Source organism: Hetaerina americana, unplaced genomic scaffold, assembly GCF_022747635.1.
Source record: "Hetaerina americana unplaced genomic scaffold, ioHetAmer1.1.p SCAF_2, whole genome shotgun sequence".
NCBI lineage: Eukaryota > Metazoa > Arthropoda > Insecta > Odonata > Calopterygidae > Hetaerina > Hetaerina americana.
The window spans coordinates 2,976,845-3,003,560 of NW_027286763.1; the positions used below are offsets into that span (position 1 = coordinate 2,976,845).

A 26,716-nucleotide genomic window follows, 5' to 3' on the forward strand; every position below is an offset into this window, starting at 1 on the left:
TGATGGTCTAGTACATCGAAACCTAGTCGTACAATAAACAAAATGTTATCAAGTGGAAAAGTGCTTTGATCAGTTATTCATTAATTGGAGAGTTGGTTGGTCAGAGTAAGGCGATCAGTTTATTAACATTGTGGTACGCCATTACCCTTAAAAAAGGAAATGATTAAATCTACAACGTTGGGGTCAGGTCATTGGGAATGGACGGGTAGAAGGAGGCACTGAATATTAATTTGTAATCAGCAATATGAGACACGAGTGAACATTGAGACCCATATAAAATTAACATCCAAATCAATTTTCTATCATACTGGGAGAACTATAATGAGACTTATCAAATTTTATCATTTTAATTTATCATCACAAATATAAATACATTCAAATGATATGCTTTGATGAGCAAATACAGAGTGATTGTCTGGACGGAATATTCAACATAACCAATAAAAAAATAATTGGATAAATACTCTCAAAAATTATTCAAAAATAAAATAATACAAAAATAGATCAAAATAAAAAGTCGCTGACCATAGCGCAGGAATATGAAACTACATGTAAGCTTCATTGATTGCTGATGAATAGCAGAGTGGGCAAGACATTCGAGAATTCATTTCTTGCTGAAAAGCATGGTGATGGCAAACAGTGCAGGTCCATTGAGCAGCCGTGTGAATCAATGGCCTCCCAGATGCAATGCATGCACCAAAGCAATCCTTGCAACTTGGACAGAAACTTAACCTGGAAAGAGAACAACAGGTTATGCACACTATCTATAACAACTCACTGGATGCCAGAGAGTCAAAAAGTTTTGAATTGCCAATATCTTATGAAAACCCTTGGCCATTATAAAGCTCACTACTCTGGGCAGAAAAAGTGCGATGGTTATTTTGCAATCTCCACACTTGCAAAGTTCTATTTGATTGCTGTTAGATCTAAGTCTCCTGATTCACCAGTTTATACAATGAGGCAACGTAATATGCAGATTAATCAGCCGCCCAATAGTTGGACAAATTACATCGCCACTACTTTCAAATTAAAAAAATATATATTATGGAAGAAACAAAGAGAAATGAAATAAAAAATCATATAAAAATGAAGAGCCCAACTATTTACAAGGTGGTTGAATAAGTTGCGTAAATACTCGTTTTAGGAATGCCATCAGTCAAGTAATCAATAATTACTAAACCATTATATGATTATTATCGATAAATTACTCATGTTGTCATTATGATCACTATTGATTAATGGCCATAGATAACTGCCCACATAAACCATACACACAGTAAACATCCCGGAGGTCAGTTTGGTAGGAGAGATGGTGGAGTTCACCCTGTAGTAAGCCCAACCAAACGTGAAATTTGCATCAGGGCAGGTGGGGTCATCATATCGATCATGCCTCATATATTCTTGGACAGTTCCTTGCCCTGTGCTGGTTATGGTTTCCCAGGAACCTGGTACCCAAAAAAATCACACGGTTTGGGTGGAGCTGAGGGTGCCCGGACAGGCATGCCTGAGAATCTAACCTGGGCCCTCTGGGCAGGAGTCCTATACCGCTCTACCCCTGGACAACCACAACCTATTAATTTCCCATATACATCTTTGATAATATCTCAGAAGGGGATGGAATGAAAAAACTTCAACAACCAAAAACGATTAGAGTATAATAAGAATAAGCCTAATAAAAAATGAAATCAATATGGTGATATAATAGTCTCTACAGAGGCTATAACTATTGACAAAAATTGTCAACATACCTATCAGATATTCGGGAACCACAATTATGACAATCTACATGCTTAATTTTATTGTCTTTTGGTGCATGTTTCATGAAGATTTCCAAGGCTAAATCTTCATACTTTTCCCTTTGTTCATCAGTTAGCTACATGTGGGAATAAAAATTTAATAATACAAAATAAACATAATTAAAACACCAAAATATGTCATTTTAATCATAAATTATCATATATTTTCATGCAATGGTATCACTGAAGTGGGTCCTAATATCAGATTTTGTCAGATCCAGTATTCACCATGGTCTAACTGCAAACGCAAAATGATATGATCTCACAACTACAAGGTTCAATATAGAGTTTATGAATCTGAGGATCCGAGCTTTAATGAGCAATATCTTTAAAATAAATAGACATATTGTACATTAAACATTAACTCTTAAACCTAAAAACAAAAATGCAAAAAAGTCTTACATTTGGGAGAGCCTCTAGTTTAATAAATGCCTTAGAACAAATCTCATAAGCTTCAGAACCACAGGAAGAGAGTGCTATGAGACAGTGGACTGTTTCCATATCCAAGAACTCCTCATAGTCTTTTAGGAGTAATGAAGTCTTTAGGGCAGCTTCCATGCTACCTGAAGATGGAGAAATAAAAATTGATTACGACAATGAAATAAAATTAAGCATGACAATGAGTTAAAAAATACAGTTTTAAATCAGCAAGCGATCAAATAAACCTCAAAAGGTCAGTGTAAATAATGAGGTTACAGGTACAGAGTAGAAGGGGTGTCGTTAGAACAATGTGGGCACTTATTTTCTAGAACCAATTCCTGACTTCTTCCAGATTCTCCGACGAACATTCAGTCTTTTTTATTCCAAATGTTTTTAATTGTTACAGCAAATTTTTTGAATTAATCCTCATTGCTGGGTGTGGCAATGTATGAACAACAGTCAGACTTACATTGGTTTTTGACTTTTGCCAGGACCTCATGTCCTATGACATACGCCAAACATTAACTGGTTTCTCAATGAAAAGGAGAATCATAAACATTGTGAATTCCTACTTTGGAAATAATACTACTTGAAACATATAAGGGGAAAATTTCATTTTTAATCAATAAATGTAAAGAAAATGCAAAAGCGGAAGTGTTATTTTCAGTCATAAAAATCATTGGGCCAAACTTGACGCAAGCTAAATAAAAAGGAAAGCTTTTAATTTGTAGGTCATAGGTGAGAATAATGACATAGTAGTTCAATTATTATCAGTTTCAGCCACCCCCTGAAGTATAGGGACTGAGTATATCAGGGTGCTTAAGCCTGGGTACGCTGACAACAGACTAAATTACACATTGGAATCCTGGTGGGTAAAAGCAACATCAGTAACATCTTTGAGAATACACACAGTAGCGAATAGTGATAATTTTCAAATAATATTATCAAGTATTCTTTTGCATACCTTCATATATCTGCTTTTGGGCCAGCATTAGATAGTGGTATGATTCAGCACCCTTCCAGACATTGTCCAAAATGAGATCCGAGTCAGTTAAAACCATCTTCTCATTCTCATCTTTATCATGTTCTTTTCCTGAAAGTCATAAAAATATAGGTGGGGGATAGAGTTTTATGCTAAATCTTTTGAATATATCATGGCACAAAAATAAACAAGATATTGGCCCTTAATAGTGTAGCAGGAATCAGCTGAATTTAAATGTGGAAAAGTCCCAACTACTCTACTTTGCAAATAAAAACAAAAACATGGCCACTTTTGCAATTGAATCAAGTGGAAAACTAATTCCCCAAGCGTCCCATGCAAAATTCCTAGGAATAGTTCTAGATGGGCGGTTGTCCTGGTGGGAGCATATATGTCACCTGGGCAAAAAACTGAATACCATTTGCTTCCTTATTAGAAGCATCAGGTTTACCGTAACAATGGATGTCCTCATGCCAATATATTATGCAAATATCTACTCCTGTTTAGTATATAGTATCCTTTTCTGGGGTTCTTCTCCGCTTGCAGACACAATTTTTAAAATTCAAAAGCGAGCCATACGCTTAATTGTCAAAGCAGAGCATAATGCTCCTTGTCGTCCATTATTCCATAAATTGAACATTTTACCTTTGCCATGTATTTATATCTATGTATTACTGGTGTACACTTTTGTAAACCTTTCAATGTATGACACAAATTGTGGTATTCACCACTATGGGACCAGGTCTAAAAATGATCTGCACCGAACTTACGTAAGAACTAGAACCACCGCACTATGCCCTAAATCTATAATAATAATAATAATAATAATAATAATAATAATAATAATACTTTATTCATTTTAAAAATGGTACAACTATATTAAATGTCATCAATATAAGTATTATTTAACATATAAACATACTTTCTTAAATGTGATGAAAATTGTCACAAAAGAATTCATCCAATGAGTATAGTGGGCGAGCAAGTAACCAGGTATATACCCTATTCTTGAAACTCTGGATACCATCTGATTTCAACTGAGTAGGCAGATAGTTATACAGTCGTATGTTCATATTGTGAAATGTGTTTTAAGTTAATGACAATCTACAATAAGTAGTATTTAGATTCGATTTACCTCTTGTGGAATAGTTATGGAGGTTGGATCTTAATTGGTAAGTTTCTAGATTAACTTTCACATGAATCAGAGCCTTAAAGATATACAAACAAAATACAGTCATGATTCTATACCTAATAAAAAAAGGTTTGCAGGAATCACGTGGTGGTATATTAGCAAGAGAGCGAATAGCTCTCTTTTGCAGTAGCAAAATTTGTTTAACATGAGGGGAATGACCCCATAACTCAACACCATAATTCAAATGACATTGAAAGAAGGCATGGTAAAGTGTTAAACGATACTCGGGTCCCCTTATGTTTAATAAGCTAAATGAGGACCTGAAATCCAGCACAAACATTTGTCTATTTAAAAGGAAATTGAGAGCTTTTCTTCAAAGGAATTTGTTCTATTCTATTAGGAATTTCATGGAACATGAAACTTAGAATAGGTATATGTATTACATTGTGTATTATTGTATGTATTGACGTGTCCTATACTATGTGTACAATTTTTTTGTATGATGCAGTCTCTGGACAAATAAAAATTATTACTATTATTATTATTATATACAATGTACCAAAATTTGGGGAAATCTTGTATCTGCACATGATGTTCAAAGGTGAATTGGCAATTTTCATGTAAAACTGCAGCCATGTGCTTTTTTGATTTGTCTTTCATGAATAACCTCATGAAATAGTCATCTTTTAGCAGCATTATTAGAAGAACAAAAACAAGTAGTTTTACTCATAAAGTTGACGATTTGGGAATTGTTATGACTATAATTATTGGCATTCTGCCATTTAAGGTAGGTTTTAGATGGACACAGACTATGCAATGAGTGGTATGGCAATACATCTCTTTGCCCCTCTTAACAAAACACAACCTGAAAAAACAATATGACCTTCTTCAATTCCACACATTTCCTGTCTCTCTCTTCATTCCATGAAACATACCTATCCCTTTCCTACCCCTTCCTAGCTCACCTAATGTTCTCCCCTCTTCAACGTTCAATCACCAATCAAAATGCTAAGGATCATCTTTCCTGTCTCCTTATGATTTCTCCCATCAACCCCCTATGCCCCCCCACCATACCCAGTACTTCCTCAAATGTTTTCTCTCCTGTCTATTTCACCTTTTACCTATCTTATATATCCACTTCTTCCCATACCTCTTCTACCATTTCCCACTCATATACTTCGAAAAGCACTAAAACATGAAAATGGACACCCATGTCTTCTTGCCCCTCATCCTAACAGCTGGCCTCGGTGGCTGCGGGGTAACGTCCTCGCCTACCAACCTAAAGGTCGCGGGTTCGATTCCCGCCTAGGTGGATTTCCCTCCATCTAGGGCTTGGTTGTATGTGATTACCTTCAATATAATGTCTGTAATGCAGGGTTAGGTGGAAGAAGGGACTATTAGTCTCAACCTCGCCCAATTAAGTCGATGAATAAATAAATAAATAAAAACACTCCAACCTACACTCACAACTGAGCAGTCTGAGACTTGGACAGATTAAGGATAACTGGCTTAACCCTCCAATCCGCATAGTGTGATCTGTCAGTGCATTCCTTTCAAACTGAATACGGCTGAAGATCCTATACTTGTAGATGGTATGCCAGGCTGGCCACCAGTTGGCATGCTTATTCATGGGTGAGGCTTTCAGGAGTTCTTTCAATTTCAGTTCGGTGAATGAAGAGCGTGCCGCCAGTCCAGCCCTCTATATACACTACCTCTCAATATAACCTCCGCCAGTAGACTACCTGTTGACTGCCACACACTGGACACGGTCAAATATCTTGGAGGGGGTTAAGCATAAACGTTTCTACAACTGTACCGAGAAGATGAGGGATGAAGCCTTCTTTTGAAATAATTGATCCCAGTACCTCATAAATTGCTAAGTGTTACCCTGAAAGTTGTTAATTTTGGATAAATTTTTGGTGTTACTGCCTGATAACTTTTATTTGATTTGTTGCTTGCAGTCATTTGAGTAGGGATGATAACTGAGCCACTATTAGCAATGCTAGTGAATGATTTGGAATGAGTAAATTTAAAGAAAAATACCATGATTATAAATAAAATTTATGCAAATAAATAACCATTAGTTCAATCATGGTACAATTGTGGCTGGAATAATCAACCACCATATTTATCATTGGCACTGTAAATGAGCTTCAAAGATTTAAAAGGTTGTTGAAAATGCTCCACCATGAACTAACCTTTAAGAAGAGATTTGCTTCTCAAAGCATGAAGATGACGCTCCACCAGAAGAGCAGCCAAAACATACAGCTTCTTTTTCTTTGCCACCAAATTGTTTTTCTCATCTTTTGCTATCTGGAAAAATTTCACAAAGCAAAGATAATTAGATTCCATAATGAAAGTCAGCGACAAACTTAAGTGTTCCACTCACTTGAAACATTATTTTTGCTGCTTCAAGGAAACATTCTGCTTTGCAATAGAGCTCTATGGCTTGAAAAGTCTTCTTCTCTTCAAGCAGGTGTGATATATATTTAGACAAGAGACCTGGAACATCTTCATCGATATTATGCTCTCGGGCTAGATCTACAGCCGTCGACCATTCATTCAGAGACACACACACATTCATCGCAGCTTTTTTTTGACCACACTGAAAATAAAAATGTCTATGATTCCTAATGTTTTCAATGCAAAATAATTACAAATATATCACAAATACACATAAAATCTAAATCATCAAAATACATCTTAGGCCAATTAATTTCCTTAATAAAGTGCCAATGTAAAAATTCTTTCGGTGAGAGATACTTGAAAATATGGGTAAACCCAATGATAATACCTTGAGGTAAGCATCAACAGCATCGCCACACATGCCAACTGATGCAAACATCTGCCCCAGCTCCATCAGCATGGGGTGCCCAGGGGAGAAGCTTTTAGCCAGAGCAGAAAGCTCTTCCCATTCTTCGAGAGCATGGAGACATCTCGCCAGACGCTCCACGTCACCTCCTTTGGTGTACATTTCCTTCGCCCTGGACCATTCACCAGACACCGCCAACAGATCCCCGGCCTCATTACAGGCCTGCTCACGCCTCCAGTCCTCAACGTGCCCACCGGAGCCACCTGAGTGCATTAACTGCAGTGCCGATTGCCAATCTCCCAGCTTCTCTCGCAACGTCAATGCCAAGTCCCTTCAACAGAGATGGGATTTACGATCGTAAACTTAGAATAAGCAAACAGAGAGTAGAGCCTTCAACAGATGTCTACGTACTACGACAACTACCCCCATGGGTAAGTTCAGAAACTCTTCACCAGAGATGGCTTGCACTGAGGTTGAGAATACTTCTTTGGTGGACAACTGGTTAGCGGCCTAACCCATGAAATGAGCCAGTAATAGTTCTACGGTAAAGTATTGTGATATTCTTCAGAGCAATATCTTCCTTCAACCACGACAACCATTTGGACTGACTCCAGTGGATTGGTGTGTTCACTGAATTTGAACAAATGTTACCTTACAATGAAAATCGACATAAGGGTTACTTAGTTGAACCAATCAAATGCCAAGCATTCATACATTTTGTGCCACCATCATCACTTGGGCTGATCAATTCATGGTAAGTCTTTTTGAAATTACCAAAATCAGAAATAAAGAATTTCTTGGATTGGCCAACATTTAATAATGTAGACTGTAGCATGAGCTACAGATCTTTCATTAGCATCATACATTAATAATACATAATTATAAAAGAAATTATGCTATTACCCGAGACAACAAAAGGCAAAAGTAAAGAAAATATTTAGAGGACACAAAATAAATACATCAAAAATGAAATGTGCAAGGGGAATCCCAGAAGTGCCCGACCCAACAAAGAAAACACAAAAACTTTGGGAAAAAATATTATTATTTATCAAGATACGAGGGCTGAGCAGGAAATAACCTCCGTTTTCGTGGAGCGCAAGAAGTAGTGGATGGAGCTGAATCGATCCCTGTATTAACGCACGGAATAGGTCAGTACATTACATCTCGATCTGCAATGGCTGGAAGGTCGCACCACTTGTCGTTTGTTTACAATAGCCAGTCAAAATCAACAATACAATTGAAATACCTGCCAATTTTGAAGTTCGTTCAGAGATAATGTTTTTACTGATAAAAACTTAGAAGTTGCTGGCATTCATCGGGAAATTTGTACTCAGTACGGACATAATGTGATGAGTGACAATCAGAGTAGTACGTCAGTGTTGTCGTTCATAAAAGAGTGAACATAAACGCCCATAATGAAGACGGAATTAGCTGCCCACCCGTCTGTGGTGAACCATGAAAATTAATGAAAACTTTCGTAAAAACCGGTGTTTTACCATAACCGAAATCTTTAGAAAGTTTTCCACAGATTTCTAAGACTTTGTTGCATGGAAATACAACTGAAAAGTTAGGCTACTACATGTTTTGTCATTGTCTCGACGAGGAACTTCAAGATGCCGTCGTCATTGGTTGTTTGGGATATCCAGCGGCAGAATTTTATGCTGATGGAATTTGAAAACTGGTTCAGGGATGTGTAAAATGTTTGAATATTTTTGGCAAATATGTATAAAAATAATAGAAATAAGTAGTTTTGAGATGAAAACAATACCTTTTTCCTTTCAGTTCTATACACTTTTTCCAGCGATGTTCAATAATTTCGAACTAAGCTAAATCTGGCGAATAGGTTGCATGAGGTAGCATTCAAACTTAAATTCATGAAGTTTGGCCATTGCAATAACAGAAATATTAGAAAGTATGGAATCTATAAAGAATATGTTTTAATCCATTATTGAAATAGAAAGAAAGACTCGTACTTTTCCACAGATTTTATTATACGGAACAACACGTTTCACCGACTTGCGGCATCATCAGGTACCTGATGATGCCGCAAGTCGGTGAAACGCGTTGTTCCGTATAATAAAATCTGTGGAAAAGTACGAGTCTTTCTTTCTATTTCAATAATGGATATCAATTACTTCCACGAAGTGAAGCCTGAAACAATAGAAAATATGTTTTAAGTTTGAAGATGCCACGTTGTTTAGTATTCATTTGGCAGCCATCGATAGAGAACGTTTTCAGTGAATTTATGAAAATGGAGAAAATTAGTCATCTTTATGTGATACAATGCTTTTATTTGAAAGGCCTCAGGCCAACCAATGTAAATTTTTTTCCAATCAGGACACGAATTACTCCCTCAGTAACACATGAAACCCACACTGAGGAAGATCAAGTTGATAAGAAAAAGGCTGGAATAGACTGACCAATCAGAGGGTACCTGAGAGCCTGCCCATCTGTGCATAAATTGGCCATTTGCACTATCTCGACATCGTCAGCCCTGAGGATAGAAAACGACTCGTTTCCCGAGAGATTGGTATCATCGATGGAGGAACTTACCCGGTGGAAGACCCGTGTATCCTTTAGCACGGCAATTCGCTGCCATGGTTTACATTGCAGTGCTCAAGGAGGGAGGGGGCGGATGAGTTTTAGTTGGCTTTGGTGCAGGAGAGGAGGAAGCGTGAGAGTACTTGGCATGGGAAGGATGCTAGGAGAAGGAAAAAGCGCGCCACAGTAAGTTAGGGTAAATGTTTTTCCCAACCTCACATCCTAGATGTTCCACAATGCTGAAGGAAAGAAGGTGGGATATGCTGACACATCAGTAACCAAAACAACTTCCTTTGCCCAATTCTTGAGAGTTTCAAATTTCTCCAACCCTCATTACTACCACAGTGGAAAAAATATTAGGACAGAAATCAGTCCCATGTACATCTTCCAGTCGATGCGAGGTGAACAGAGATGCTGTGCTCTTTTTCTGCAAATATGATTCATGCTTTCCCTACACACACTATCTGTTTGTCTGTATATAGCTAGGCAGTCTTCAAATACTACCGTGAGCCCCATTCCTGTCCATTTTTCCTGGTTTAAGACAATCATGCTCTTTAAGTTAACTTATTGTTTGAGGCAATCTTTTGTTCCCGCATTAAGTCTCTTAATGTTTTGGATAAGATTGCCTAAGTGCGTGAGTTTACATCATTTGCCTTTGACCTCCTCAACTCCATATATGAGTCTCATGGCATGTTTGAAGACTTTTTTCTTGTCTAAACACTCCATCAATTTTTCCATATAGCAATAACTGATACCACTTGTTTCATAATGCAAAGTACAAAATTTCAATAAAATGTATCAAACAATGGACAAGTTTATCTATATAGTAGTAATTTGAAAACAATATAGGTTTGGATTTTTACATCAGACTATAAACATGAAATAACAATAAGGACAACCACTAACATCCGAGTCCTAGGTGGAGGAAAATTCATCTAATCGAACCCACAACATCAGGGCTATCAGGTGAGGATGCCACCCCACCACCACTGATGGCAGCGGAAGTTTCCAAAAGCAAAATCTCAGAGCTCAATTACATTAATTTTTCAAATTATAATTAGTTACAAAGTATGAATAAAACTTTTATAAAGTAACTGGCTAGAGTTATGCTAATAACTCCATCATAACAATCAACTAAGTATAAATGATAAAGAAAGAAGAGAAATAATACCTGCGATCAGCCTCTATATAAAGCTGCTCAGCCAAATCAAAGTCTTTCAGGTAAGCAGCAACTTCAGCTCGTTTGAGTTTTTCTCCTTGAACTGTGGCAAGGCGCTTTGCAAATTTTATTGAGCCATAATCCCTGCAGCGAACAAAAGCCTCTTCAGCACGTTCCAGATCAAGAGTTTTTAGGGCTGCTTCACCCAGGAGACGCCTGAAAGCCAATTGCAGTTTTGGGAATTTTAAAATAGTCAACCAGTCAGGTAGATGATGCCTCAACTATTGCCCGTGAGAATGTTTTTGAAGTTTCATCCACAATAATATTTTATGACTAAACCAATAAGCACGTTATGAGAATCAAAATAATAATGATATAGTCACACTAAATTTATACATTTAAAGCATACATACTTCGGCACGATCAGTGACAGATTATCTGATTTCCAATTTTGGAAAAATTCAGAGTATTGATGTTGATTAAGGTTAACCAAATGTTAGGTGTATCCCACCAATTCCACAATTCAATGACAGATTTCGAATTGATTAATCATTAATCATTTCACTTCCCTTTGAATGTCAAATCAATATTATAATGCAATAATTTTGTAACCTTTTTTAAGTCAAACAACTTCATTCACATTTTCTATTTAATGAACCATGAATAGGCAAAAGTATTTAAGATGGTCAAATGCGGAGGCGAGGCATGCATTATTATCTTGCAAAATTGTGTGATTCTAATGAAGCACACTGAGCAGTTAAATTTCACATTCAACTGCCATGCATTTTCTCATATTTTCCTTCCCTGACCACCTTTGACTTAGCCTGCACCACTTTCATTGGATTTTTAAATCATTGGATGCATGCATCTAACGCACTATTATAATGAACAATCTCACCTAATGCATAATGTACAGTAACTTTTCAATCGTGCGGATTACCGATATCCTTAGAGCTCCTTTTGAGCTATCCTTTGAGGTAATAACGTTGTCGAGAAAATCTTCATCTTCCTGGACGCCGTCCAAAATTTCCCCCCGCGACAGTTTTGGTTCCTCGCTCAAGACCTTTGGCACCAGCTTCGCGCACACTTTCCTCATCGCAAGATCCTCTGTTACAATGGTGTGCATGGTTCCGATTGAAAGGCCAGTCTCCTCACTGATAAGGGCGATGGTTAAACGCCTGTCAGAGTCCAAAACGTTTTTTGCTTTGGCCATCTGAGCATCGGTTCGATCGGTCATTGGGCATCCGACGCGCTGCTTGTCTTCGACGAGCTCCCGGCCTTCCTCAAACATTTTGTGCCATCCTAAAACTCTTACGCAACTTAACGCATCATCCCCATAAGCCTGTTTATTGAGTTCAAGGGTCTCAGACGTGGATTTCCCGAATTTAACGCAAAACTTCACAGCATAGCGTTGCTCGATGGTGCGCTCCATCCTGGCGTGACGACACCACAAACAATCACACGTCACAAAAATCCACCTCCTGTCTCAATTCATGCCCCGAGGCGACTGAACTAAAGTGCGCCTGAGTGGTGGGGGACCCCTCTACCGAGCCAACTGGTCGGATCCCCATCCATCTCTTCGTTGAGGCTACAGCGAACAAGTCGCGATACTTATTGTACGGACCCTGTACATTTAATTTTTCAAGAATAATAGTACAGGGAAGAAATAATTAGGTGGTTTCTCTTTGCAGATTTGAAAGGATAAAAAATTATTTTCCCAGGTTCTGAGCTACCATTTTTTACTGACTCGTAACCCCAATATATTATTCTTATCTTTACATGTGACTTATGATCAAATATTGGTGAAATGATTATTAGATTTGATCACCAGCCATAACAATGATGCCACTCAAGAACTTGGGGCACCTAATTTTTGGCCTTTCTAATCTCAATGATTTAATGAAAGGCTGGTGAACACAGTCAGAAAATAAATTGAATGAACTTACAATTAACTGATAAGTTGAAACTGAATAGATTGGTCACTTCAAAAAAAATCATTACATGCTTGGGCAATGCAGAACACTTTACCAGAGCCTTGGGTGTGGATTTTCTTCAATGAAAGTAGAGGCTTCACCAATTCCAACTTTACTCAAAAGATCTCGAGTGTCCCTCAGTGATTTTACTTCAAGATCAAGAATGTGCTCCGAAACAGATGGGTGCTCATCACCAGACATCAAAGATGAGGTTATGATTTCATCCATGAGAGCAGCACGGATTTCCAAATCCTGAGGAAAATAAAAACATAATTAGGAAATGATGATGAACGGCCAAAGAAATCCAATAAAATTTAAAAAAAATAAGACAATCATGGCAGAGTAACTCAAATTTAGCACATCAACCAAATGATTACGTTAGGATGAGACAACTCGAGCAACACATATAACATTTACAATTTTGCATTTTAATTCTTCGCATAACATCAGTACCTGGTCCAAAAAATTTATTGAATTTAAAGCACAATACCAACAACTAATAGCATCAGTGCAGTTTGATAAATTAAAATGCTTTGGGGGATATCTTTGAGATCAGTATGGGTATCAAGGACATACACGAAAGCTGCAGATGTAACCGGAGCTTAGAATAGGCTCTTCCGGGTCCAAGTCACGGAATATGTACATCCTCGTCTTTTCCATAGCAGCAAGTTGCAATGGGTTGTCAGAGGCCCAACGTGCATCCCAAACGTCACGCCTCTCAAAGGAAGACACCAACGACTGCTCTTCTCCCGAGGACGTGAGATCCACCAACGTCAGCATGCCATTCACGTCAATCACTGACAACCTCCTAGTTAAGTAAATCGCAGTTATCATCAGTGAACTTCTTAAACCATTAATCCCTCCGCTGATTATTTAAAAATTACAACCATATTAAAAATAATACTGCTATAAAAAAAATTTAATGTTGCATGAATTATCAAAGATGATTTTTTTCCATTAAAACACTAGCGTTTCCATGAACTGCATACAAAATATCTTAGTTTGAAGTCAAGGTTTCGCTGAATTTTGTTTGAGCCTTTTTGAATCTGAACTCAAGTATATTCTTTTCTAACAGATTTAAAACTTACTATCACCCTCACTTCCATCTCCTTTATATACTGTTCTAATAGGATACACATAACAAGTGAATAATTCGAAATTACACAAGGTATGGTATGTTTCAGTATCGACTAAGGTCATGATAGAAAAATTAAAGTTGACTCTGAAAGAATTTAAGAGACCACTGATGAGTTAATGAAGCTAAAATTGATTTCTTAATCGTAATGACCAATAATATTAATACCATAAAAAACCATAAACAAAGTAATCAACCCGAAGGTCAGTTTGGTAGGTGATGGTAGAGTTCACCCAGTACTAAGCCCTATACGCCGTGTGAAATTCATGCATCAGGGTAACAAGGGGGCCCAATTCCTTTCCCTGTGCCGGTTATGAATTCCCAGGAAAATCTGGTACCCGAAAAATCACATAGCTTGGGTGGAGCTGCAGGTGCCCAGAGTGCCTTGCCCGGGAATCGAACCCGGGACCCTCCGGTCAGTAGTCCAACGCTCTATCCCCTGGACTACCGTGGCCCACGATATTAATACATACTTATCTTAATGAATTATCTTCAGTGAAAATTATATCTCTCACTAAAACTAACAAGGAAAATTGCTCTAAGGAAAAGAGAGAGAGAGAGAGAGAGGAATGATAGGCTGAATCAAAAAAAACCAAGACGTGAATAATCAAGTGAAGTATACTCGTATCATTACCACGTGTTACACCATGAATTTCCCATAAACTTACGTAGAGTCAGAGTTGATGGCCATCTGGTTGGGTTTTGCCACAGCGACATGTGTGCCCAAAAGTGCGACACTAGGAAGCACAGAATAGCGCTGCAGTTGACCCGATTCTCGGCCAATGATGAGTAATTGATCAGAGGAAGCCAAGCAACATATTGGATCATTTGTACCTTGCTGTTGCAAAAAACAAGATGCCAATTATTAAACTATGCAATGAATTAATAAACCATGCACACGAATTAAAATTTTTAGAGATGTCCATATCAGTAACAAAAAAGTAATCTTTTCTAGTGGTAGTTTTGAGGGGAGGCGACCGACAGCTGAGATCATTTGCGCCATTGGGGTTGGACAGGAAAGGATGAAGGGTGGAGAGAAACCCGGCGTCGGCATTAGCCTACTGTTATTGACGAAAGGCGCCAAGGGGTCCGCAGCTTACCGTCCCATCTGACGGACGGCGTTCTCACTCAAAGTGCCCTCCACAAAGCACCTCAAGTAGGGATCGGGATACCATTGAAAAATATTCAATACCGCCGGGATTTGAACCCGGGCCCTCAGGGTGGGAAGCCACTGCACCATCACGATCCCCAATAATCATTTCTATCAATTTCAATTGAAGGAAGGTTAATAACCTTTGTGAGTAGTAGTATCTTTTAAGCTGGAATCCATTATATAGAAGCCTACTGCATTGAAGATTTTAATGTATTGCCCTTCTGATGGAAATTTGCAACAACTTACTTTAACTGACTGGTCCAACTGCCACACTGGATTGGGTACGCCAATTGGAGTGTCATCAACATGAAATACCTTGTCCTTCTTCTCATGCAGCAAGGCTGTTTGACATTGAAATGCAATAAGAAAAATTAGGGTTCACGATCCTAAACAAAAGTGTTTCAACTACGTACATGGTAACAAAAGTCTTATACCAAAGGAAAGTAATAGCAGAAATAGTCAACTTCTTCCTTCAATTGGAGAGTTTATAGGTTCAGAACCTGAAAACAATGAAACAACAGAAAATCGTTTGGCAGTAGCCACGTAAAGAATATTCATAAACAAAGGAAATTATTTCTGTTGTGATTTCTATGAAAAATGCAGAAATTTAATTGAAATTGACAATGAAAAGTACTCTATTATTCATTAAATATATGAGAAATTAGCAACATAATCAACTTGAAAAAAAACCTTTGCTATAAAACAATCAAAATTATATTTTCTATAATATATACTTTAAATAAAGATGCACCAATCCTACCATAGTACACATGTACATGATCAATGAGATTATTATTTTTGGTACTCTACCGGTTAAGGTAGGTTTTTGGATGGACACAGCTACTAAATAAATATTTTGTGATTCCTAACAATAAACAAAATCCAGTACCCTACTCTTCTATTGATTAATAATCTCATTACTGCAATGGCATCATGCGCACCTCTCCCCTTCCTAAACCCAAACTGATCATCCCCTAAGTAAACATTTGCCCTACTCTCTATCCTTTTGTTTATGATCCTGAGAACAACTTAAGCTGTTTGGGATATCAAACTTATTGTCCTGTAGTCCTCACATGATGTAGTCTTTACCTTTTCCGGAATAGGAACTAAAACTGATCTCACAAAGTCTTCCGGCCAGATTCTTTCCTCATAAATACTGGGAATGAGCGCATATAACCTCTTCCTCCCACATTTCCCTAAACATTTCAATAATTCCGCGGGAATGTTATCCACCCCCACGGCCTTATTTAGTTTCATCTCCCTTAATGCCCTTTCCATCTCATCGTCAAGTATGCCTGGACCTAAGCTATCTTCCTCTGCGTTATGTTCCTTTTCCATGCCTAACTTTGCTGGTCTAAGTTCTTTACTCCACAGTTCTTCTATATACTCCTTCCATCTCTCCTGGATCTTTCCTGTGTCAACTATTATCTTACCCACCTTATCTCTAACTGTTAGCATAGATCTCCCTTCCTTACTTCCCGATAAAGATTTAACTTTGCTATACAGCGCACCAATTTCACCCTTCCTCTGCAGAATTTCCATATCCTTGCACTGCGTCTTCCACCATGCTTCTTTTGCTTTATTTGTTGCCCGCCTCAGTTAATTGTTTAATTCCTTGTACTTCATTTTGCCAGACCCTGTATCTACATTCTTCCATTTTCGCCGCTCATCCATCTTTGTAATCATCTCATCCGTGATCCATGGTTTCCTAGTCCTTTTAGCGTTAACAGTTCCAATAGTGTCTTTTGCGGCTTTAGACAACCCTTTCTTGATCATTTCCCATTTTTGTTCGATAGTACTAAGCCCTTTGCCACCCTCCATGATTTTCTCTACAGCCTGTTTGTATTCCTTCCTTTTCAACCCATTTAATGCTTCTACATTCCATTTTCTAACCCGCCGCCACTACCTTATCTTTTTGAAACGGACGCTACATTTCACAACAACTAAATTGTTGTCAGAGTCTGCGTCCGCTCCCGGGAAGCTGTGGGAATTTATCACACTGTTCCTAAACCTGTGTCTAACCAGGATATAATCTAGCTGATACCTTTCTGAGTCACCAGTCGTCAGTTAGCTTCGTGACGCAGCGGGAAGAAGCTGCTTACGAGGATGCAAAAATTGTTTCATTGTCAAGGCGACTATGTAGAAAAATAGCTAAATGCTCAACCTTTCCAACGATGTACACAAAGTTGAAAATAAATTTGATTTTTCATGAAAATAAAATAGGGGACCTTACTTTTCGAATCGTCCTTGTAATTATAAGTAAAGATTTGTTTTTGAGAAGTGCATATGTCTTCATACATTGTACAATAACCCTAAAACTCTCAAGTACTTTTTAAAGTTGTTTAAATCAAGGACATTAGAATGGCATTGTTAATTTTCTTCAAAACATTTTTCACGAAACTTCAAACATTAGCAATGCCCTTAAGATAAAATTTTGAAAAGAACAGGTGAATGAGCACATCTTTCAGAGGGTTACTCGGCACACCATCGGATGGAATAAGGCATCAAATAAAGTGAAGCACTCTTCAGCTGCTCTAACTTACTCAACAAAACCATAATAAACAGTACGTCTTGCCTTCTTTGTGGGGACCATTCCTCACAAAGATCAAAGAAGTGAACCAAAATACAAAAATATATGAACTCTCTAACTCAATATCTTGGACTAAGCTGTGTGTTTTAGCACTTACTTTAGTTTTGGTGGCATAGTTTTTGACCAAAAGAACTGGAAAATTATGGGGAATTCCAAAGACGAATTCAAATGATGATCTATAAGCTTCACTCCAAGTTGATGTTCATCCGGAAGGAAAAAAACATTGAATTTTGTCTTCATAATCATTATCGTTTGAAAATTCAATGGGAGACTTTCAATGTGATTTACATACACTATAGGAGCATCTGATAAAAAATGAATTAGCTGCTAATATATTTGCTATTGCACACCAGTTGAAATCTCCATCGCTGATCTTGATTTGGGTGTACGATAGCGCCACAAGAGAAACCGGTCTTTGGATGCTGCAAACACATGACTGTTATTCATTGAGATCCAGAATGGCTCAACATTGACATATTTGGCTGAAAGAGAAAGGAAGAAATCAAAGTTACATAAAAAAGTGACACATAAACTCATTTGGTTGTTACAATTTTCTAAACATGAATCAATATCAGGATCCTAAAATTGATTTGTTGAAGCAGGAACACTATGTACAATGTCTTATTCAATAGAACTTAAAAAGAAGAGCAATTGGTATTATGCAAAATGAAATCAAAACCTTACTGTCAACTGGAGTTCCAATGGCATTGCATAATATGAGCCCAAATTTCCCTTTGACTTCTTCTTCCCCTCGTGCGCCAACACTTGGTGAATCTTCTTCTAGAGTAGCTAACACACAGTGATCTCCAGAAGATGCCATTCCATACAAGAATTTCACAGTTTTGGTGTACAACTAAAAATGATAAGGAAATTTTTATATTAGGCATAGGGTGATACTTTTGATATCCTATGAAAGTATGCGTTGCTTAGACTCCAAAAAAATGAATAATATGTTAAATCAGAAGTATGTAAATTCAAAGAAACTGCAGGAGATGCCGCAACAGTCACTTATTAAAGCACTTGGCCAGACATCAAAGTATTCAGATTTAAATCCTGGTCAAGGCCCGCAATTTTTACACTTTGAAATTGTTGCATTGGCAGAAGTTAGAACATTCTCCGTACTTCATACAAACTAATATGCATTTCATTTATGGCAAGAGACAGTAACATATAACTGAAGTCAACAGAGCCATGGGATATACCCACTTACTTTGATGGATTCATCATCCACTTATATAAAAAAATTCAAGAATTTAACAGGCAAAAATAATTCGCCAAATGAAAGTGAAAGTGGAATAACTAAAGCGTCAAACATATCTTTGAAGCTTAAAAAATCAAGTTGAATGATATTTGCTAGTCTGTATACTTCCTTTTACCAAACGAATAACTCGTAGCTTGGTTGCCCTGCAGAGGACTTTTACTTTTTAATGGTTTGTCTAATGAACTGAAAAGTACTCATAAGACTCCTCTTGTCAAACACTTTTTGTTCATGAACTGCACTATTATAGTGAAGAAATCAATAAATGATTGTCATTCTAGTTTATCAATTTAAGGGTTGGTTTGAGAGAGTTCTCCAAACTATCCCGTTCTCTGCCCATCCGTTCATTCCCTCAAAGCTCTTTGCACTGACACTTTTCGTCACCCACTCCTCGCACTTCATTCTAGGCCTTCTTCCGCTTGCTTCAATTATGATTTTCAGCCAACAATTGCACCTCGGGATATGCTACATACATTACCCTCTTCTTCTTGTACGCTTCCTCCATATGCTCGTCCCTTCACTTGTTTCCCAAATGGTACTGAGACGTGCTTTGCATTCTTTCAAAAGGTATCTCAAAGCTTTGTACGCAGCATCAACTTTTCAATGGACAAGGGCATACCTCACTTCTTGCCACAACATCTCCCCCCCCCCTCTCTTCTTTGGCTCTCCTTACTTTTTGGTTGATTTCATTTCTAAACATTTTGTAGCATATCTGTCCTTCCTCAGTCCCTCAGCGTTTGTACTTTCTTCCCTCTCTCTCTCCTATAAAGGTTCAGTATTTCATTAGACATCCATTATTTCCTTTGACCTATAGTTTTCTTTAAGCATGAAAGACCAGTCTTTTACATTTCCTTTTTCAATTTCTGATGGAAATCCAAATGAAGCTCAGTTATTTTTTCCAACTTTCATTGAGTCTTTATTCTTTTCTTTGGTATCTTGACTTAATGATGCTACGTAATTAGCACCACATAATGGTAAATGGACAATATCAGCCCCAATGGTAGCTTTCGACCTTTAATTGATTCCTAAATCTCTGCTTCAAGACTATGGAGTCAATTTGTTATCTTCTTAGATCTCATGGCGTCATGCATCATCTTGGTGGGTGGTTGTGAAAACAGGCTCGTCATCATTAATTTGTATTGTTAGCAGAATTCTAAAAGACCTACTTCTCTTTCATTTTGCTTCCCTATTCTATTCCTCCCTCATGATTTTCCCTGCTAGCTTCTATAACGGTTGCATTTCAGTTTCCACACACAGGGTGCGTTGCAAAAGCAATGCCATCCAATGTCCCGGACTTTGCCGTGAAACGAGTCTCAGTGCTCTCCAAACTGTGGAAGCGGCAGGACGACGTCAGTTGTAGTAAACCTCTGTGTGCCCACCGTGGAAAAAATTAAATCAACGATCAAGCAACGTTCCGCAATTATTAAGTTTTGTGCTAAACTGGAAAAAATCTCCTAAGGCGACTAACAAAATGGTTTGTGACTGGGACTCTGCTCCTCTGTCCTATTGACAAGTATCGAGGTGGTTAAAGGCCTTTGAGGTTAAGGGCCGAGAAGAGGGTCACGACGAACAACGACGCTGTCTGGGCGGCCGTCAACCAGCAAAACCAACAACAATGCGGCTCATGTTCGACAATTGTTGGACTCTGACCGTCGATTGTTTATCAAGATGGTTGCCAATGAACTGAACTTGTCGTCCACTGCTGTGTTTCGCATTGCTACTGAAAATTTAGCGATGAGGAAAGTGTGCGCCAAGCTCGTGCCCAAGGTGTTTGCAACAATGTGCTCCTGTGAGTTCCTGGTTCCAAACACCAGGTGCCAGTATACCTAATTAGATTTTTTCTGCCTTAATATTTTTCTTACTTTGGCAATATTGTCATATACAAGGTCTGTTCAAAAAGTATCAAGACTGTTGTGTTTTTTCAAAAATTATTTATTTATTCAAGAATAACTATTTTTTCCCCTCCAAAGTAATCCCAATTAATTATTATACACTTGTGCCAACGTTTTTGCCAATCGTCGAAGCATTTCAAAAAATCATTTCTCGTCATCTTGTTCAGCTTCTCCTTCGATGCAGTCTTTATCTCGTCAGTCGTAGCATAGTGTCGTCCTTTCATGGGCCTCTTCAGTTTCGGGAACAAGAAAAAGTCACTGGGGAATACGGTGGCTGCGGAATCATTACTGTGTTGTTTTTGGCTGTGCACAAGAAACGATGTGTGAGCAGGGGCGTTGTCATGGTTCAAAAGCCAACTTTTGTTCTTCCACATATCCGGGCGTTAGTGATGGATTGCCTGGCGCAAACTGCGTATAACTTGCCGGTAATATTCCTTATATACCGTTCTACTCCGTGGCAAGAACTCATGATGCACCACGCCCCTGCAATTGAAGGAAACTGTAAGCAAAACTTTCACATTCGACCGAACTTGGCGCACTTTTTTTGGTCTTGGCTCGTGCTGCAGCTTCCATTGGGATGACTGAGCTTTAGTTTCCACGTCATAACCATAAACACATGATTTGTCATCAGTTATGACCCTCTGGAGAATATTTGGGTCGTCGCGGACACCTCATTAGCAATGTTAATACGTTGCTGTTTTTGGTCGAAATTGAGCAATTTTGGTACGAATTTCACAGTGACTCGTGTCATGCCCAAATCATTGGTAAATTTCGAATGGCATGAGCCAATTAATATGTTTAGGTCCTCAGCAACTTCTCTAACGGTGATTTGACGATTGGCCAAAACTATTTTCTTCACTTCATCAATGTTTTCGTCTGTTGTTGACATGCTCGGGCGTACGGCACGCTCTTTGTCATTCACATGTTCTCGGCCTTCTGAGAACATTTTGTGCCACCGATAACTTCGGTCCAAGGTAGCTTCTCTATATGCCACAGTAAACATTCGGAATGCGTCCGTGCACTTAATTTCGTTTTTCTCACAAAATTTTATTAAGATTCTTTGATCAATTCTTTGGAACAGGCAAAAGTCGAAGACGAGCCAAAACACGTCCAAGCAAAACAGCTGTCAACAATTAACTTGACGTTCAAAATGGCCGGACTCTTTGGCATAAGGGAGAGACATAAGTACCATACATAACGCCACAAAAAAATCGAAAATCAAATATACATAACCTACTGAAATTCAAATTTTGCAATACTTTTTGAACAGACCTCTCCTATACCACCTCCACTTCATTATTATCCCAGTCTGCTGTCAATATGTAAACTTCTACCACTATGGTATCCGTGGGTTTAGTTTCCATTTGCACTTCTAATTATTTTTTTATTGTACTGCAAGAAACTCTCCACCCTCATTGCAGCATTTTTCCATTCCAGTATTTTCACTCGATACTCAAATGATACTGCAGCTGTTGCTCCAAAGGCATCCTTACCACGGCAATTTCATTTCATTAATGCCCAAAATGTCAACTACACACCTTACTAATTACAGGAATTTGTACACTTTATACCTATACCATCATGGAATGACCAGTCCTCCATCATGTCATCTTAAACCATATTTTGAAATAAATTATTATTAAATAAGATTTTACTTTTTACCAGGAACAAATTCAAACCTGTGGCACATGGATTTCATATAATAATAATTAAACAATAAATATATTATGAAACCTTAGAGATTATTACTTCATAGATCTACTCGGTTCTATTCCTACCTCATTGCTGGTAGTTTCCCAAAATGTTATATTAGTCCCCGTGACTGGCTCTCGGTGATAAACGGCTCCTTCTGCAGCATTGACTGTTGGTGGACAGTGGTGGGCGTAAACTAAAGTTGTGGCCAAATAACACCACTTATACTGAGGTCGAACATTAGCAAAGTAGATGTGCGAGTCAATGGCAAATGCTAATCGGAGAGATCCAAATCCATCCCATGCCAATGCTGATATTTGACGGCCAGGCATTCTTAAAGTGCGCAGGCACTGTAAAATGGAAAACAAAAATCTGTACATCAAAGGAAATCTATGGTAATATTTCAAGGGCATAAAATTCACACAGGACAACAGAAAGAAAGAAAACCAAAGGCTTCTACTCCAAGCATAAAAGCAACTCTGCCTCTAATATTTTAAGACATTGCACACAAACAGGGAAAGGAACTGGCCCCCCTACTCTGATGTGTGAATTTCACACGCCGTATAGGGCTTAGTACTGGGTGAACTCTACCATCACCTATCAAACCGACCTTCGGGTTGATTACTGTGTTTATGATTTTTTTATTGCTCACATGTACCACACTGCAGACATACTGCGATGCAAACTGTACCACACTTCATTATTTGAATTCCTGCTCTTCACTAATTTATACGACGGTAGGCAGAATACTAATGCACACATGCTTGTAGACCACAAACAAAATGACCTTCAGAAGCACTCCTGGTGGCATGTGGAAGTAACATTCCCCCTCAACACGTATGGGCAGGTTTGAGGTATTTTGAGAAGTATGGAGATACATTCTAGTGCTATGTCAACGCGAGTCAAACAGCGTGCTGTTATTGAATTTTTAACTGCAGAAGAAGTGACTCCTACTGAGATTCATCGTCAATTAAAGGCTGTTTATGGTCACGATGATGTTGATAGCTCTACTGCAAATCGATGGGTAGTAAAATTTCGTGGTTGCGAGCCTGGAAGAGCCATGATTGTTGATGAAACACGCAGCAGACGTCCGATCACTGCCACGATCGACGTTAAACATTGCAAACTCATCGAAGATTTGATTCAAAATGAGCGGCGAATCACTCAGAAGCATATTGCAAACCATATTGGAATATCCAAGGAACATGCCCGCTTCATTATTGAACAATTAGGATACCGTAAAATCTGAGCACAATGGGTGCCATGCCTTCTCACAGATGGGTAAAAACAAAGCCCTCCTCATTCCCCCAATCTTGCGCCTTAAGATTTTTATTTTTTTACCTCAAAAATTTGATAATTGGACCTCGGACAATGAGGTGAAGGCAAAAATTCGAGAACAGCTCCCTGTTTAACTCGCATTGACATAGCACTGGAACATACCTCCATACTTCTGCTTCTTGAAATAAACTGGATGAATGTAACAACCTCAAACCTGCCCATGCGTGTTGAGGGGAAATGCTACTTCCACGTGCCACCAGGAGTGCTTCGGAAGGTCATTTTGTTTGTGGTCTTCAAGCATGTGTGCATTAGTTTTCAGCCTACCCTCGTATAAATCTACATTTTTTCCTACAAGTGCCCATGTGGGTATATGGCAGGGGGTTTCAGGTCACTAGCCATTAGTATAATTGGTTATTATTTGCATTCCATATTATTTTACTTTCAGGAAGCTCACATTGATAAAATAGCATGGCATATAAAGCATTAGCTTTCTCTGGAATAGTTTTATGCACACACATCCAATTTTTATCCAGATCCCATTCCTGGCACCAAACACTCATACTCCTCTTACAGTTGCTAGTACAGGTCTCATTGTCCATTTTATTGCTTACACCTTAGTAGATTACTATATCACTTGGTAATGACTTGATATTTGCTAGCTATTTTGGAATGAATGCCATTGATGTAACTGAGAAAGAGGATGGGGTCTCCAATTCCTTCCTGTGGGATGACAAAGACTACTTTTAGAAAATCTGAACAAATTCCATCAGCCATCATTGTTCTCAGAAAACATCCAGAGCCCATTTTACTATTAAATACACATAATCATAGTATAGACATCAGCTTATTGGGTGGTGCTCAATCAAAAGAATTTACTAAGTCTAAGGGAATTGTATCTAATCTTTTAATTAAGGTTTTCACAGTGATTAATATTTTCTCTACATGTACATTAACCTTTTTTGAAGTTTACAAAGAAATGTTGAAATTGATACAATGTACAGGAAGGTGAAAACACTTCTTTTAACTATATGGTATATAAAGACAGTTGGCCATCAAGGCTAGACATTAAAAAAAGAATTATTATTTTTAGGTAATCTACCAGTTAAGGTAGGTTTTTGGATGGACACAGCTCCTAAATAAATATTTTGTGATTCCTAACAAAACACAAAATCCAGCAACACACTCTACATCAGGTCCCTCTTCATCTCTGAGTACTTTCTTCCTCCCTTCATCCCGACCAACATCCCTATCTTGTTCCTTCCCTTTCCTATTTTGCCCTACATTCTACCCTCTATCACAGTCTTCAACATCCCACTGCCGGTCAACACCCCCTTCATCCACTTTTCCTGCATCCATAGGATTTCACCCAACGAACCCCTCTCTTCGCCCACCATGCCAAGTACTTCATCATTTGTTTTCTTCTCTGTCCATTTCACCTTCTCCATTCTTCTCCACACCCACATTTCAAAAGCCTCCAGTCTATGTCTATCCTCCTGCTTCAATGATCACGTTTCCGCGCCATACATAGCTACGCTCCATATCAAAGTCTTTGCGAGTCTTTTCTTAATATCCTTACTCAACGTCCCTCTCTTCAATTCCCTCCTCCTTGTGAAAGCCTTAATACAGTTATTGCCTCCTTGTGAAAGCCTTAATACAGAAATACAGTTATTCAATGATAATTTATTGTAAGTGACACAGGCTTGATTTTATTAATGTAGGCAACACACTAAACTTCTATATCGGTAGTAAACTCAGCATTGACTTAGGCACAATAGAGCACTTGTGAATTATCTCATTTAAATTTTTATGGTAAATTAGAATTTTGCCTTAAAGGGTCTCAAAAAGTGTTATTTCATCCCTACAAACAGTAAGTGTTAATGAAATTCTGTGTGCCCACGGGTCAAGTTACATGTGAAAAACCAAGGGGCCAATTAAAATCATTCTGAATGAGCATGAAAGACAGTTTCAGGTTAGGATGATTTCAGCCATCCCTGAGCATATCAGGTCAGTAATCAATGCAGAAGACACTCTCGTCGACGAGACTAAAGTTTTGGCCAAAAATGTGACTGCATTTTCCTCATCTGATTCAAGAAGCAATCAAGGTAGCCAAATAGACATCTCATTTTGACAGGGAATATGGTTAATGGCTCAGTTGTGCGTGGCAGAGATCCCTAACCACCAATAAGTAACAATGCCCTTGGTGTTTAAATTTTTTGAATTATGGTCAGCTGCAGCTACCTGAGCAAGACACATAAGGACTGCATGTAAAATTAACTGATGTTCTCAGAAGTAAGAATGAATCATCAAGCCTTAATAAATGCTCAACACACTGCAGTAAATCCTGAAAACAGTATTATTATTACAAATGGTTGTCAACCAAATAAGGCAGGTTATAGATGGGTACAGCTCATACAATGGCACAACAATGCTATTACTTGCCTTACTTACAAAAAAACACAACCCAATATCCAATTCTAAAACAAGCCCCTCTTCATCTCTGTTTACTTCCTTCATCCATCCAACATCCCTATCCGATTCCCGCCCCTTCCTTGCTTGCCCAGAATTCTCCCCTCTATCATAGTTTTCAAAATTGCATAGGGGATAATTAGAATTGGTAGTGCATATATTTTATCCTGCATGTTTCTTTCTACATATTATTCTTTTTATTTAATAGACAATGTCAATAGTCTTATTTAATATTCAATGCCTCTTGCTGGTGGAAAATGTAATAAAAAACCATAAACATGGTAATCAACCTGAAGTCAGCTTGGCATGAGGGGGCTAGTGCCTTTCCCCGTGCTAGCTATGGTCAATCCCAGCAAGATCTGGAGCCAGAAAATTCACACAGCTTGGGTGGGGCTGAGGGTGACCTGAGAGGCTTTCCCTCCGGTCAGTAGTCCAATGAC

The 26,716-nt window shown here is 38.3% G+C and overlaps 1 protein-coding gene across 1 annotated transcript in view; it reads right to left on the reverse strand.

The window, feature by feature from the left end:
* Nucleotides 1-419: 419 nt before the first annotated feature.
* Nucleotides 420-26,716, reverse strand: part of Oseg4 (intraflagellar transport protein Oseg4) — a 29,270-nt gene continuing 2,973 nt past the window's right edge. Inside the window, exons 7-20 of the mRNA XM_071584597.1 lie at nucleotides 18,375-18,543; nucleotides 18,041-18,172; nucleotides 15,347-15,441; nucleotides 14,616-14,785; nucleotides 13,389-13,620; nucleotides 12,868-13,064; nucleotides 10,852-11,055; nucleotides 7,122-7,470; nucleotides 6,717-6,932; nucleotides 6,526-6,640; nucleotides 3,181-3,309; nucleotides 2,199-2,359; nucleotides 1,749-1,873; nucleotides 420-732 (exon numbers count right to left, since the gene is read on the reverse strand). Coding sequence (XP_071440698.1) covers nucleotides 546-732; nucleotides 1,749-1,873; nucleotides 2,199-2,359; nucleotides 3,181-3,309; nucleotides 6,526-6,640; nucleotides 6,717-6,932; nucleotides 7,122-7,470; nucleotides 10,852-11,055; nucleotides 12,868-13,064; nucleotides 13,389-13,620; nucleotides 14,616-14,785; nucleotides 15,347-15,441; nucleotides 18,041-18,172; nucleotides 18,375-18,543 — 2,481 coding nt within the window. The 3' untranslated portion in view covers nucleotides 420-545. The remainder of the gene's footprint in view (nucleotides 733-1,748; nucleotides 1,874-2,198; nucleotides 2,360-3,180; nucleotides 3,310-6,525; nucleotides 6,641-6,716; nucleotides 6,933-7,121; nucleotides 7,471-10,851; nucleotides 11,056-12,867; nucleotides 13,065-13,388; nucleotides 13,621-14,615; nucleotides 14,786-15,346; nucleotides 15,442-18,040; nucleotides 18,173-18,374; nucleotides 18,544-26,716) is intronic.